This window comes from Zalophus californianus, chromosome 14 (assembly GCF_009762305.2).
Source record: "Zalophus californianus isolate mZalCal1 chromosome 14, mZalCal1.pri.v2, whole genome shotgun sequence".
NCBI lineage: Eukaryota > Metazoa > Chordata > Mammalia > Carnivora > Otariidae > Zalophus > Zalophus californianus.
The window spans coordinates 69,052,529-69,066,445 of NC_045608.1; the positions used below are offsets into that span (position 1 = coordinate 69,052,529).

Below are 13,917 nucleotides of genomic sequence, written 5' to 3' on the forward strand. Positions count from 1 at the left end.
TAAAATTACAACTGAAAAATCTGCAAATGAGGGCCAGGCTGAGAACTAAAGAGTTGAGTTCACAGGTTGGTAAGAACACATAAATGGATCTCAGAAGAGGTGGCTGCCTGTCTGGCCTGGGGCCAGCAGAATGGCCCACTCCGAGCAGACCTCACAGGGACCTGTTTGGAGTGGTGGCCCTAGAGAAAGTGGTAGGACCTATGGTTGACAAGAGCATCACCATATACAGATAAGAGTGACGGCTTTCACAAAAACACCACCAAAAACAGGTAAAAAGACAAGTTAAAAGTTCTCAAAGTAACTTCTACTTCATAATAAGACAGCATCACGAGCAAACCCAAGTATTGGGCCCATCAAACAATATAGCTTTGCTGCTGGGGGGCCAAGTGAAGCCCCACCATTGAGCTGAGTCACGGGGGTCTCATTCAGCCCCTCAACAGTAACACTGTGAGAACTGATCCACGTCACAAATTCTAAGTGTTGCGCTTTCAACTCTGGCATGCCAAACCATGTCCTCTGTATTACACTGGAAGATATATTTTTCAATCAGACTTTGAAGATTAGTATCTCAGAGAATGAATATTTTATCAAAACATCCAACCTGTCTGAGAAGCAGGATCCACTAACTACTTAAAAGTCAAGCTTTACTACAAGTGAATTCCTACAAATTCTGGGAGTTTATCTAAACTACTGCAGTTGACCCTGTCCTCTTAATAATAATCATTTCAAACTTAGTGTACAGATCTCTAAATATCTATCTATGCTCTTGGTAATCACTGGTTTCCAATATTAATAGAATGATCTCACAGTCTCATAAGAAATGTTTAAGTGAGTTCTGAATTGCCCTCGGTGGCCACGAATGCTGCACTCCTCTTGCCACACACCTGCTGATGCAACACGGGCATATCGATGTTAAACATACCAAGTCTACAGTGAGAGTGATGATGGTCAGGAAGGAGAGCATCCCCACTTTTCAAGTTCATATTCCCCCTTAAGTCAGAAGCTGATCCACAGCACTGCACTATGGTTATAGTACATGAAACATTTAAATAGTAATTTGGTTTCACATGGCAACTGTTACCAAGACAAACCTTTTTGTAGGATGGAGTTCCAAGAACATTAAATCATAAGAAATTGTTTCAGCAGCTGGTTAAAGCTGAGTGTACATAATACAAGACATCTGGTTGTCTGTGCATTTTCAGTTCATTTAAAAAGTATAAACACATTAAAACACTGAAATGTTTGATATATTACAACACTGGCTCCTTGCTCCTCAAGAGTGTTTAAGTGACTGGTCTATTCACTGTATTCAAGCCTTATTTACTAGCTGAAGAGATTAACTACTTCCATTCCCCTTAACTTCACCAAGACATTTTATTAACAAAGGAAGGGGAAAGAATGTACTCACTGAGGATATATACTAAACTGCTGGTATTTAGTAATGACATAAACATAACAGAGATGGAATTATTTTAAAAATTACGTCAAGAACACACGAAGCATCGCATATACAATGGCAAGTAAATAGGAGACCATCTATGTGCTCCCCTTCCCACATTTGACCACATGTAACAGAAGCCCGACCACAATGGCTTAACCAAAGTAAGTGTTTTTTTTTTGTTTTTTTTTGTTTTTTCACTTAAGAAGAAATCCAAAGATAAGCCGTCTAGGGCCGGTGTAATAGCTCCACAGTATCATTACTATCCCATGCTCCTGGGACCTTCTTTGCATGTGGCACTCCTCATCATTGTTTCAAGATGGCCCCAGCACTGGCTCCACATCCCAGGAAGGAAGAGAAGGGCAGCGGGCAAAAAAGCTGGAGGTACATGCTCTGCAAGCTCATGACTTCTGCTTACACAGCATTGGCCCAAACCATGTCACGGGGCCACATTTAGTTCCCGAGGTGCTTGAAAACTCAGCTGGGCACACACCGGCCCCCCAAACAATACTGGAGATGTGTTAGAAAGAAGGCAAGAAAGGATATCAGAAATTCAAGTTAACTGTGTCTGCCACACGAGATCCACCTACAATGGGACGTTTTCCCCTGTGCCCTTCCCCACCAGGTGATTCTTCCATTGCTTCAGCCCTGCCTTCCAGGCGGCACATCAGCAGACCTGAGCTTGGTGGTTCTCGTTTCTAAATCTAGATTACAATTCCGGATGCTGCACTTATGCACAACAGAGGCCAGAGGCCGTCTTCTCATGAATACCTGGTCCTTCCTTTTTGGGACACAGGCAAGCAGTACACGTCCAATGCTAACCTCGTGTTCACAGGGATTCTGTTAGGATCAATCTTAAACTCTTCTTCTTTATTCAAAAAATAATTCCTTTAAGGGGCGCCTGGCTGGCTCAGTCAGGAGAGCACATGACTCTTGATCTCAGGATTATTAAATGTGAGCCCCACGCTGGGTGTAGAGATTACTTAAAAATACAATCTTTAGGGGCGCCTGGGTGGCTCAGTCATTAAGCATTTGCCTTCGGCTCAGGTCATGATCCCGGGGTCCTGGGATCGAGCCCCACATCGGGCTCCCTGCCTCAGCAGAAAGCCTGCTTCTCCCTCTCCCACTCCCCCTGCTTGTGTTCCCTCTCTCCCTGTGTCTCTCTCTAATAAATAAAATCTTAAAAAAAAAATACAATCTTTAAAAAAAATAATAATTCCTTTAAAATATGCATTCTCAGTGGGTGATACCACCAAGAGAGTGAAAATTGATTCTTTAGGGGGTGAAAAACTTCACAGACAGTATAATGATCTGTGGCCCCTCCAAAGAGACATTCAGGGTATCTGGGGTATTCAAATTTCATTAGTGGGGAGAGGCAATTACAAAAATGTCTGAAAAGGCTCCAGAGAGGGACAATTAAAAAAAAAAAAGTCGAGCGTAACTTCTTTAAAAGGAACATTTTATAGCATATAAGAATTGCGTTCAGCTGGAGTGACAGAAATCCAGTTCCAGGAAACAAATAAGGATATGTTTTTCTACATGAAAAGTCTGGGGTGGAAGTGGCGAGGAGGCACTGGTAGTAATGACTGGTTCAGCAGCTCAATGAAATCAAAGCAGAATTTTCTGTTGGTCTCTGGGCTCATGGTGCCAAGAGGGCTACACAACTCCCAGTACGTTGACTACATTCCAGATAGCAGGAAAGAGGACTGCCAAGAACAAAAAGATATGCCTCCTAGCTGAGGCAGGTCCCCGGACCCAGAAGTTTCATTGGAAGATGTCCCCCTACAACTCAGGGCACCTCACTTCAAAAAAAACTGGAAATGGAAATCCAACCTCTCCAAAAGAGGTCGGAAATCAGGAAGTAAGTAAGAAGGAAGAGAATCCTGGGTGGCTAATGAGCCGCCTCTATCACATATGGGTTAGATTCTCTTCCACCTGTTAAAAGACATCTGTAAGATATCACTACAGAGATTAATTCTGTGCCTATCATTTGCTCAATATTCCTAAAGAATTTGATTAGGTTCTCCTTATAACATAAAATTCTTGTTTGATAATGCATAGTCAGAGTACAAATATTATTAAGCAAAAGATACAGAAGAACTCCACAGATGGACACAGAGGCATACGTAAAAGGCATACATAAAAATACAATACCAGGACCCACAAACTCTTTGACATGATCAATCACCATTTTCAATATACAAAGAAGATAAAGCAAATCCTGGCTTGGCCAGAACTTACAGGAGTGGAATATCAGTGATTAACTGCATCAAACAACAGAGCAATTCTTCCAAAAGATCTTCAGAGTCGGAACCTGGTAAGACACACAAAAATTTAACAAAATATAAACTAGAATAGAGCTTTTTAGAAGTTCGGTCTTCATTCCCAGTGAGAGTAACAACAGTTATTATCACATAAACTCAGACACTAATGTTGACCTCTAATAAAATCCAAACCATGAGCAAGTTAGTACATACTACAATCTTTACCTAGTATAGGAATTCTGAACATAAGCTATTAATTATATAACTGTTAATGTGTCAAAGTCTCTTATGGTTCCTGTAGACCAGCAGTTTTCAAATCTCTTATTTTATACTGTTTTTTTCAAATGAAATCTTTTAAAGTGAAATATACAAAACAGAAAAAAAAAAAAATCAAGCCGCCCTAGCTGCTTTGTTTGAATCAGCAGAATACCTGTACCTCTTTCCCCCAGTAAATATCTGATCAAACACTGGATCTCCTTGATGGGCCTCAAAGCACCTTTTCTGAACCTGTGGGGCTCCACAGATCACAGACTGAAACCCACTGAGAGGGTTTCCACCTCTTTACAAATAAAGAGCCAGAGGTAAAACGGCTTTCCCAAGTCACAGAGTAAGTGGCAATGGCAGGATGCAAATTAGCATTCCTGCAGAAATGCTCCTCTCTCCCCAAACTGCTCTAAGTGACCGTCTCGTTGGCAAAGCCGACAAAGCTCAGGTTACTTCTGGCTTTGGACACTGACACCTACTCCTTCATGAAATTCTTCTTACCCTCAGTTCCTACAACACCTTGTTTCCAGTCTCCTTCTTTTCGACTCACTCCCAGGATCTGCCTCCTCAGAATACCTTTCAACTAATCGTATATTCCCCAGAGTTCCACCACTGGCTTTCTCCTCCTCCCACTCCCTATGTCCTCCTTCGTCAGTCATCACTCACACGCTGCTGATTCCTACAGTGACAGCTGTCCTCTTGGCCCCTCCCACGGACTCCTTCTTATCTTTATATCCAATTGCCTACTGGCCATCTCCACCTAGATGCATCACTAGCATCTCAAACTCCAAATGTTCAAAACTGAACCCATCTTTCCCAATACCTGAAATCCACTCATTGCTCCTTTCTGCTTCCTTTTGGTGACCACATCAAGAACCCAGGGCCAAAGCCCAGACTACTCTCTCGTATGCCTCTTTAACCAATCTCTAGGTCACTCGATTGCACAGACTACCTCTCTGATGTTTCCTCTTTTCTGCATACCTCATCATGCTTTTGTTATTTCATCATCTCAGTTCAGTTAAACCAGCTTACTAAATTAAAACTCACTCCTGAACTTCTTTCAACCTTCCTAACTAGTATTCCCACATCCAATCTTACTCCTCTCCAACCCAAACTCTAGACTGCTAATTAAGGGAGCTAACTAAACTCCCTTCTTCCCTCCCCTGGCTTACATCTTTTCAACTACTTTAAGCTGAACACTAGGCATCAGAAAAAACTCAAGTGCTAAAGTACAGCATGCCAGACACTTGAAGACACAGACCCTGTACTCCATTCTACCATGATCTCCCCTCCATTACGTACAATTTATATTCCAACAATATCCAGTTGCCTGCTACATGCCATTTCATGCCTCCTCAATAACATTCCCTGCGCCAAGAATGCCCTCCAACAATAAAAACCTGACTTTTTAAAAAGCCAATCTTTATTTACCTAAATCATCCTCAGTCTTCCTCTCCTCCATAAAACCCAACTCTCCTGCCTCACTCTGAAAAAAAAATAATCATCTACAAAGCATCTTGCCTTGTACATGTCTTTCATTGTATACATAGGTTACATTATACCATAATTTCTGTCTATATGTGGGCAGGTCCCTATTGGACTCTATCCTTTTTTTTTTTAAGGTAGGCTCAAAAACTAATGATGTAATATGTGGTGATTAACATAATAAAATTAAATTTAAAAAAAAGTAGGCTCCATGCCCAGCGTGACCCTAAGATCAAGACCTGAGTTGAGATCAAGAGTCGGATGCTTAACCCAGGCACCCCTGGACTCTGTACTTCTTGAGGATGATGACTGACAAAGAGCTTAATACATAACGTATACTCAAAACACGTTTGCCGAACCAAACCCAGGGTCTACTACAAATCTAGTGGTTATTTCCAAAGCATCAAAGCACTTGGAATTTCGAAGTTTAGCAATTCTTTTTTCTAGACCACAATATCACCTGGTATTCAGAAATTATGAAGAAATTCCTTCCTGCCTTGCCATAAATACAACTGGCACAGTAACCCTCTGAGAGGTGAGTACAGAGCTTGAAGAAAATACTAAACCACACTGAAAGCACCAATCAATGCTACAAAGAAAACATGGCAAGAATCAAGTTCAATAACTACATTAAATCACACTCTAGAAGTTCCTGGCTTAGCTCAACCAGTGAAGAAAATAAAATTTGGAAATAAGTAACATTGGTCTCTGAGACTACGAAATAAAAAGTAGATGTAACTAAAATCCTTCTCATTGCCAAAGCGGTCCAACATAACCCAAGTGAGTCAACAACCTACTCCAAGTTGATCTGTTGGCATATAATATATACCTAAGACAAGCTTGCTGAAATGTCATTCCTTGGCTCATCCTACAGAATGCAGTGACCCAGACCCAAGTAAGGACATTTAAAATCATTCCCTGATTCCCTAAAGAACATTCCAGACCAAATCAGCAGGCCACTTTAACACCATACCCCTGTTCAGCCATGTAGTCAGAAGTTTTTTTAATTACGGAAAGTGAGGAAACAAATGCTAAGGACCCACAGATGGTTGGATTTTTTTCTCTCAGGGGTATAAACACATCTCACCCTGAAATCTTAACACAGTGAAGAAGATTCTGTATTCTATTCCATATGCTATCTAAACCATGACTTCTGTCAAGATTACAGCTTAGGTCAATTAAGGAATATATTCACAACTTTGTTACCAACTTAATAATGAAAATGATAAATATATTTCATACAAGTGAAATGTACCAATTCAAGGCTGAAACTCTAACAACAAAAGACAAGAATAGGGAATTTCCAGTTGAAATCTCAGACAACTTCTATTTACTAAAACAAAAACATCCCTACAGAATACCATATTCTTATTTCTGGGAATAATCTAGAAGTAAATAATTGTGTATCAAGTGAAGAGTGACAAGATTTGACTGCTTACCAGGTCTGACATTAAGCAAGTCACTCCTAGTGCATTCTTTACCAAGCAACGTTTGTATTACTCAACTACATTTGAAGCCAAATATCTTCCTTAGCGCCAATAAAAACAAGTAAATATAAACTCACTTGCCAAAAATTAGAGTAACACTCATGCATTTATCACAAGAAAGAGAATCTGAAAGGTCCTTGAAATCTTCAGGTCAGTGACAAAGCAAACTGAAGATCTTTGAGCAAAGGACTCTGAAGAGATTCAGTATGTTTATTGTGAAGTTTTAAACCCAGAGTTTTTCTCTCTTAAAGAGTTTTAAATTGCCTCTTATAAGCTGCAGTCAAATATGCTCACATTTTCAATGTTAGCGTCTCTGAGATAATATTCATAGCTAACATTTACTGAGTACTCTACCCTTTGAGAGGCACTGTGCCAAGCATTTCATTCTTTATGTTACATTAATCCTGACAACGACTCTTAAGGAGTAGGTATGATCATCACCATCATGTTACAGATAAAGAATCAAGGCTCAGAATAGTGAGTTTCCTTACAATAAACGGCAGAGACTGGATTTGAACCCAAATCCAGACTCATTAAAAGAAAAAAAGAAAAAAACAAAAACCCTTATGAACTATTTTTAAAGACTTGTTCCAGGATGGTCGGTTAAGCGGCTGTCTTCAGCTCAGGTCATGATCTCAGGGTCCTGGGATCAAGCCCCGCATTGGGCTCCCTGCTCAGCGGGAAGCCTGCTTCTCCCTCTCCTACTCCCCCTGCTTGTGTTCCCTCTTGCTATGTCTCTGTCAAATAACTAAAATCTTAAAAAAAAAAAAAGACCTGTTCCTATACTAAGTTGGAAAAAATCCAGTCAACCCATGTTTCACTTAAGACCCTAAATACAAACCCCTGGTAAATGAATACTATGAGCCATCGGGGGGAGAGATACAAAATACCCCGTATTAGTTTACAAATCAAGGTGATATGTTACACATTCTTCAACACATACTGTCAATTTAGAAATAACCTCTAACAATGAATGTATATAAACTGTTATTATGAGTATTAATGCAGAACAAGGTCACTGAAATCTCACTCCTATATCTGGGGTTCCCCCGCTTTAAAGCCTGTTAGACCCTGCTTCTCTGGTCCCTGTGAGTGACACTAGGGGAAGGAACAAATGAAAGACCAGATGATATCCACGGTCCTTTACAACTCCAGTCATCTACACGTGAAACTGAGCTGTTCAGCACCCATTCATACCATACTCTCCCTAGGGAGGGAACCAGAGAAGAGCAAGATACTGTTGTAATCAAATACCTTCCACCAGAGTAGGAAGGGAAGGGAAAAGAGAGAGAAAAGAATAATGAAAAAAGCACTGATGGAAAACAAAGAAGCGGCCATATTAAAACACAGAGAGCTCATTGTTGTTTACTTTGCATGCAGAAAGTCAAGCTGTTGGTTTCTAAATGCTGCTCAACTGTGCCAAATACAAGTATTAAAACATAATCAAGGGATCCCTGGGTGGCTAAGTGGTTAAGCGCCTGCTTTCAGCTCAGGTCATGATCCCAGGGTACTGGGATCGAGCCCCGCATCGGGCTCCCTGCTCGGCGGGAAGCCTGCTTCTCCCTCTCCCTCTTCCCCTGCTTGTGTTCCCTCTCTCACTGTGTCTCTGTCAAATAAATAAATAAAATCTTTGAAAAAAAAAATCAATCAAGAAATAACAGAGCTATATTCCAAAAACAGGTTCCCCGAGTGCCTAAAAAGTTCAGAGCAAAACTGACTTAAGATGGAAGGCACATAAGCTAGATTGTATTTACTATAAACATATTCAGAAAACCATGGTAGAATCCACAATAGGCAGTTTTAATTGTGAGACTAATACTGAAATTATTCTAAAGTATTAAAAATCATATTTAAATTTCTAATGAGCAAAACTGAATGTGTCTATAAAATAATCAAACTAAGGAAAAGCAGATGGACTCACTCTTTTCTAAAATGAAAACTGATCTACATTGTAATGCATTACAATATTTATAAGACTGTGTCCCACATATTCCAATAAAATCTGCAATAATCCTGGCTGTCTGCTATTATTGTAGTCAAATAGAAATGTTTCTAATTATACCCAAGGATAATACAGTCTTCCAGGTTCTATTATAGAATATGCCTTTTTTATTTCTAATTTGAGCACAATATAAAAACTGCTGATAACAGAAGAGGGTAGAAAACAGTTTCATGTACGTTGGAGAAAGTATGGAAATAGATTTTAGTAAGCAACTACTAACTACATAGAGTATGTATGCAACAGGGTATTGTACTGCACAATGCATACTTAGATTCTAGGCCAATTTAAAGTATTAGCCTCTTAAATTCCAGTTTTATTATTTTTGTATTCAATTTATTTAAACTAAAGAAAAATAAATTTACCCACTTCTCCTACCCCCTCAACCTGTTCTCTGCATCTATGAGTTTAATATATGTATAATGGATTTAGCTTTCACATATAAGAGAGATCATATGGTATTTGTCTCTGACTTATTTCATTTAGCCTATGCCCTCGAGGTTCATCGACATTGTTGCAAATGGAAAGATTTCATTTTTTATAGAATATTATTCCTGTGTGTGTGTGTGTGTGTGTGTAAGTGTGTGTATGTGTGTGGTGTGTACCACATCATCTTTATCCACTCATCCATCAATGGACACATAGGTTATTTCAATATCTTGGGTATTATAAATAATGCTGAAATGAACATGAGGGTGATATATATTTTTTTTATTTTTTTAAAGATTTTATTTATTTATTTGACAGAGAGAGAGGCAGTGAGAGCAAGAACCCAAGCAGGGGGAGTGGGAGAGGGAGAAGCAGGCTTCCCGCGGAGCAGGGAGCCCGATGCAGGGCTCGATCCCAGGACCCTGGGATCATGACCTGAGCTAAAGTCAGATGCTTAACGACTGAGCCACCCAGGCGCTCTATATACATTTTTTTAAATTAGTGTGTTCCTTCTTTTTTTTTTTTCAGACAAATACCCAGACATGTAATTGCTGGATCATATGTTAGTTCTACTTTTAATTTTTTTAAGGAACCTCCATACTGTTTTCCATAGCAGCTCACCAACAGTGCATTACATTCCCACCAACAGTGCACAAGGGTTCCCTTTCCTCCACGTCCTTGCCAACACTTGCTATTTCTAGTCTTTTTTGATAACAGGCATTCCAACAGGTGTGAGGTGATATCTCATTGTGTTTCTGATGTGCATTTCTCTAATAATTAGTGATGTTGAGCATCTTTTCATGTACCTCTTGGCTATCTGTTTTCTTCAGAAAAATGCCTATTCAGATCTTCTGCCCATTTGTAATCAGATTATTTTTCCCTATTGAGTTGTAGGAGTTATATATGTATATGTATTCGTGGTAGCACTAGGGTTTATTAAGCTGTGCTTTAGTATAGGCACTGGGGCTTGCCCACGGTGCTCCTGATGTTTAAAGCCTGGACTTTCTGCCAATTCTTCTTGAGCAATGACAACAGGAAACTGACAGCTGAATGGATGTTATATGTAAGCTCATCATCTGTAATCTTCATGCAGCCAATGGTCACCACCAGACACAGCACCTTCTCCATCTGGAATCTGATCATGGACTTCGCTTCATCCCCTCTGGCCACCATGCTCTCACTGTGGGTCAGCAAGGAAGGGAACTTGCCAGTCTTACTCGGGCCTGGGCCCAGGATTCGAGGGATCTGCTTCCTGGCCAGCTTCTTGACTTAGTTTTCTTCTTGTTGAGTTTCTTCAGTGCCCCAGTGTCCATGTGGGGAATATCCACAGCCCTGGCCTCATCAAGTGTTGCTAATCCCCCAAAACACATACAGAGAACTTGGGGCTGGGAGTGGACTTAAGCCCGACAGTGCCGAGAAGCATTTGTCCTTCTGAGGGTCATTGTTCAAGCAGATCTGCAGCTCCACCATCTCCCAAAACTTCTGGCACTTGCACTGGTTCCCATGCAGGACTTCCCACACCAACTCATACAGGGGGTTGTGGGAAACTTTGCTGCTCACGGTGTCATGCACTGCAATAACCGGAAAAGAGGTTTAAATTGTTGAATCCTTAGGATTTTTGTTGTTGTTGTTAAGTAAGCTTTACGCCCAACATGGGGCTTGAACTCATGACCCTGAGATCAAGAGTTGCATGCTCCATCGACTGAGCCAGCCAGGTGCTGAGTTACCTATTTTAGATATTAGCCCCTTATCAGATATCTGATTTGGAAGTAACTTCTCCCATTCAATAGGCTGCTTTCATTTTCTTGATGATTTCCTTTGCTGTGCAGAAGCTTCTTAGTTTGATGTAGTCCCACTCGTTTATTTTTGCTTTCGGTGTCAGATTCAAAAAATCTTCTCCAAGACCTATAGCAGGGGGCTTACCACCTATGTTCTCTTCTAGCAATTTTATGGTTTCAGGTCCTACATTCAAGTCGTCAGTCCACTTTGAATTAACTTTTGTGTTCAGTGTGAGATAGGGGTCCAGTTTCATTCTTTTGCACGCGGCTGTCCGATTTTCCCATCACTATTTATTGAAGAGACTGTCTTTTCTCCATTGTATATACTTGGCACCTTTGTCATAAACTAACTGGCCACATATGCATGGGTTTATTTTTGGGTTCTTTGTTCTGTACCATTGATCTATATCTGCTTTAATGTCAATACCATACTGTTTCAATTACTATAGCTTTGTGATATAGTCTGAAATCAGAAAGCAAGCCTGTCAATAAAGTTTAACGATTTTGGTCCACTGATAACAGACAAGAAAGGAAAAGAAAAGAGAGAAATATTAAAAAACAGTATCACCTATTGTAAGGCCAAGAACAATTCAGGAGGTCCTAGAAGCACTTTAATTTTTCTGCAAAGACAGATCACAAATCTTATATGCAAAATATTTCAAAATTATAAATCCATGCTTTCTTGAGTCCTTTCTAGCAATTGGTTTTTTTTTTTTTTGCATTACTGAACTAACGAAACTAAACTGTTAAATTTTATACTAAGACAAAAATAAACAAAACAGAAACAACTCATCTACCAACTTCAGGTTTACCTCTTGAGCTACATAGAGCCTGCCCCAGGCCCTAAAGATTAGCTCAAGCAAAAATAAGAGAACAGTGAAACCATGCTGCCTTGAGAGCCAAAGCACTTCGGCCATCTGAAAAAATTCAATATTAGTTTCAAAAGAGGGAGTTTTACCACTACTGCATTTAGTTAAATGAATACATCATGGATTTTGAAGGTACTTCCAGAGAGTCTCAAAATGGTTTTAAGCCAGGGACATCTGGGTGGCTCAGTCGGCTGAGTGTCTGCCTTAGCTCAGGTCATGATCCCAGGGTCCTGGGATTGAGTCCCACATCAAGCTCCTTGCTCAGTGGGGAGCCTGCTTCTCCCTCTGCCTGCCACTCCCCCTGCTTGTGCGCTCTCTCTCTCTCTGACAAATAAATAAAAATCTTTTTAAAAAATTAATAAAGGGGCACCTGGGTGGCTCAGTCGGTTAAGCGTCTGCCTTCAGCTCAGGTCATGATCTCAGGGTCCTGGGATTGAGTCCCGCATAGGGCTCCCTGCAGAGCAGGCAGTCTGCTTCTCCTGACCTGACCCTTCTCCCTCTCATGCTCTCTCCCTCTCATTCTCTCTCTCTCTCTCAATAAATAAATAAAAATCTTTAAAAAAACTTAATAAAATAAAAATGTAAAAAGGTCTTCAGCCAGAGGAGAATGAAAAGGAAAGTAGATGGGGTGTCTGGGTGGCTCAGTTGTTAAGCATCTGCCTTTGGCTCAGGTCATGATCCCAGAGTCCTGGGATCGAGTCCCACATCGGGCTCCCTCTGCCTGCCACTCCCCGGCTTGTGCTTGCTCTGTCTGGCAAATAAATAAAATATTAAAAACGAAAAAAAAAAAAAGGAAAAGGAAAGGAGTTATATTAGAGAGGTATGATTATGGATTATTTTTTTGATTTCCATAAATATTCTATCTTCTACCACTTTTTTCTCGTTTTGATCTCTCAGAAGTTGGAAGTTTTTTCCAGCTGTCAGGATCCCTGGTTCTCCATTTACTTGTCAGAAGGAGGCCAATGCTGATGGAAGTGGTGGCTCCCCCTGGAAGGTTCAGAGCTGTATCATTGAGGGACACCCAAACATCAGTATCTCTACATCTTTTTCCTGTTTTCAGTTCATGTTCTCCAGAAGAGTATGCATTAACCTTCTGGAGGGAAGGGGAGGTAGTGGGTACAACCACAGTGCCGGCACTTAGAAGCCATGTCAGGATGCCTCGCTCCTCCATTTGTACCCTTTGTTCTTAGCCCTGTTCTCAGTACACCACCCCTCCACTGTGCCCCAGAGCTCCCGCAGGAAGGCCCTCTTGGTTCAGCCTCTCAGAGAAGACAGTCTAGTATTAACCAGGGAAGGGGTGGTCTCCTGACTGCACATGGTGGTGGAGAAGAGCTGAGTGTCCAACTGCTCCTTCAATCACTCCTCCCAGGTGTCTGCCTTCAGAGACACCTGGTATTTCCAATTCCTAAGCCTTTCCAGGGTTCTATGGCAAGAACTGGCTGTTTCCTGGAGTTGTCTGACCCTGAAGGCATTCGGCATTCAGCGTTCAGCCTTCAGCTTTCACTGATCAGTTGAGTTCATCATTACTCAACTTTCCAACTTGAAAAATGTTATGAACATTGTGTTCCCCTTTCCTCCTCTTTAAACTAATAATAAATTCATGACTTTTTAAAAGTCCCTTTACTGATATTTTATTGGAGTTTCAGAAGAAAGCAAAGATAAGCACGTGGGTTCAATCCATTATGCTTGAGAGCAATTCCTACAAAATAAAATTTTTTTAAATAATTTCTATTAAACCATTTTATGCTGAGGAAATGTGGTTAAGCAAGCATTTCACCTGAACTCGACAAGTCTCCAGTCTCTTTTCTACTCTCCCCAGAGCCGCGCTAACCGGCTGCCATGTGTGCCCACCCACAGCGCTGCGGGGCACAGGTGGTGTGCCCCTGCAATGCAAACCCACACTC

The 13,917-nt window shown here is 40.8% G+C and overlaps 1 protein-coding gene across 1 annotated transcript in view; it reads right to left on the reverse strand.

The window, feature by feature from the left end:
* Positions 1–13,917, reverse strand: part of DYM (dymeclin) — a 340,650-nt gene that overhangs the window by 263,868 nt on the left and 62,865 nt on the right. Inside the window, 1 exon segment of the mRNA XM_027576031.2 lies at positions 3,680–3,752. Within this exon segment, the coding sequence (XP_027431832.2) occupies positions 3,680–3,752 (73 nt within the window).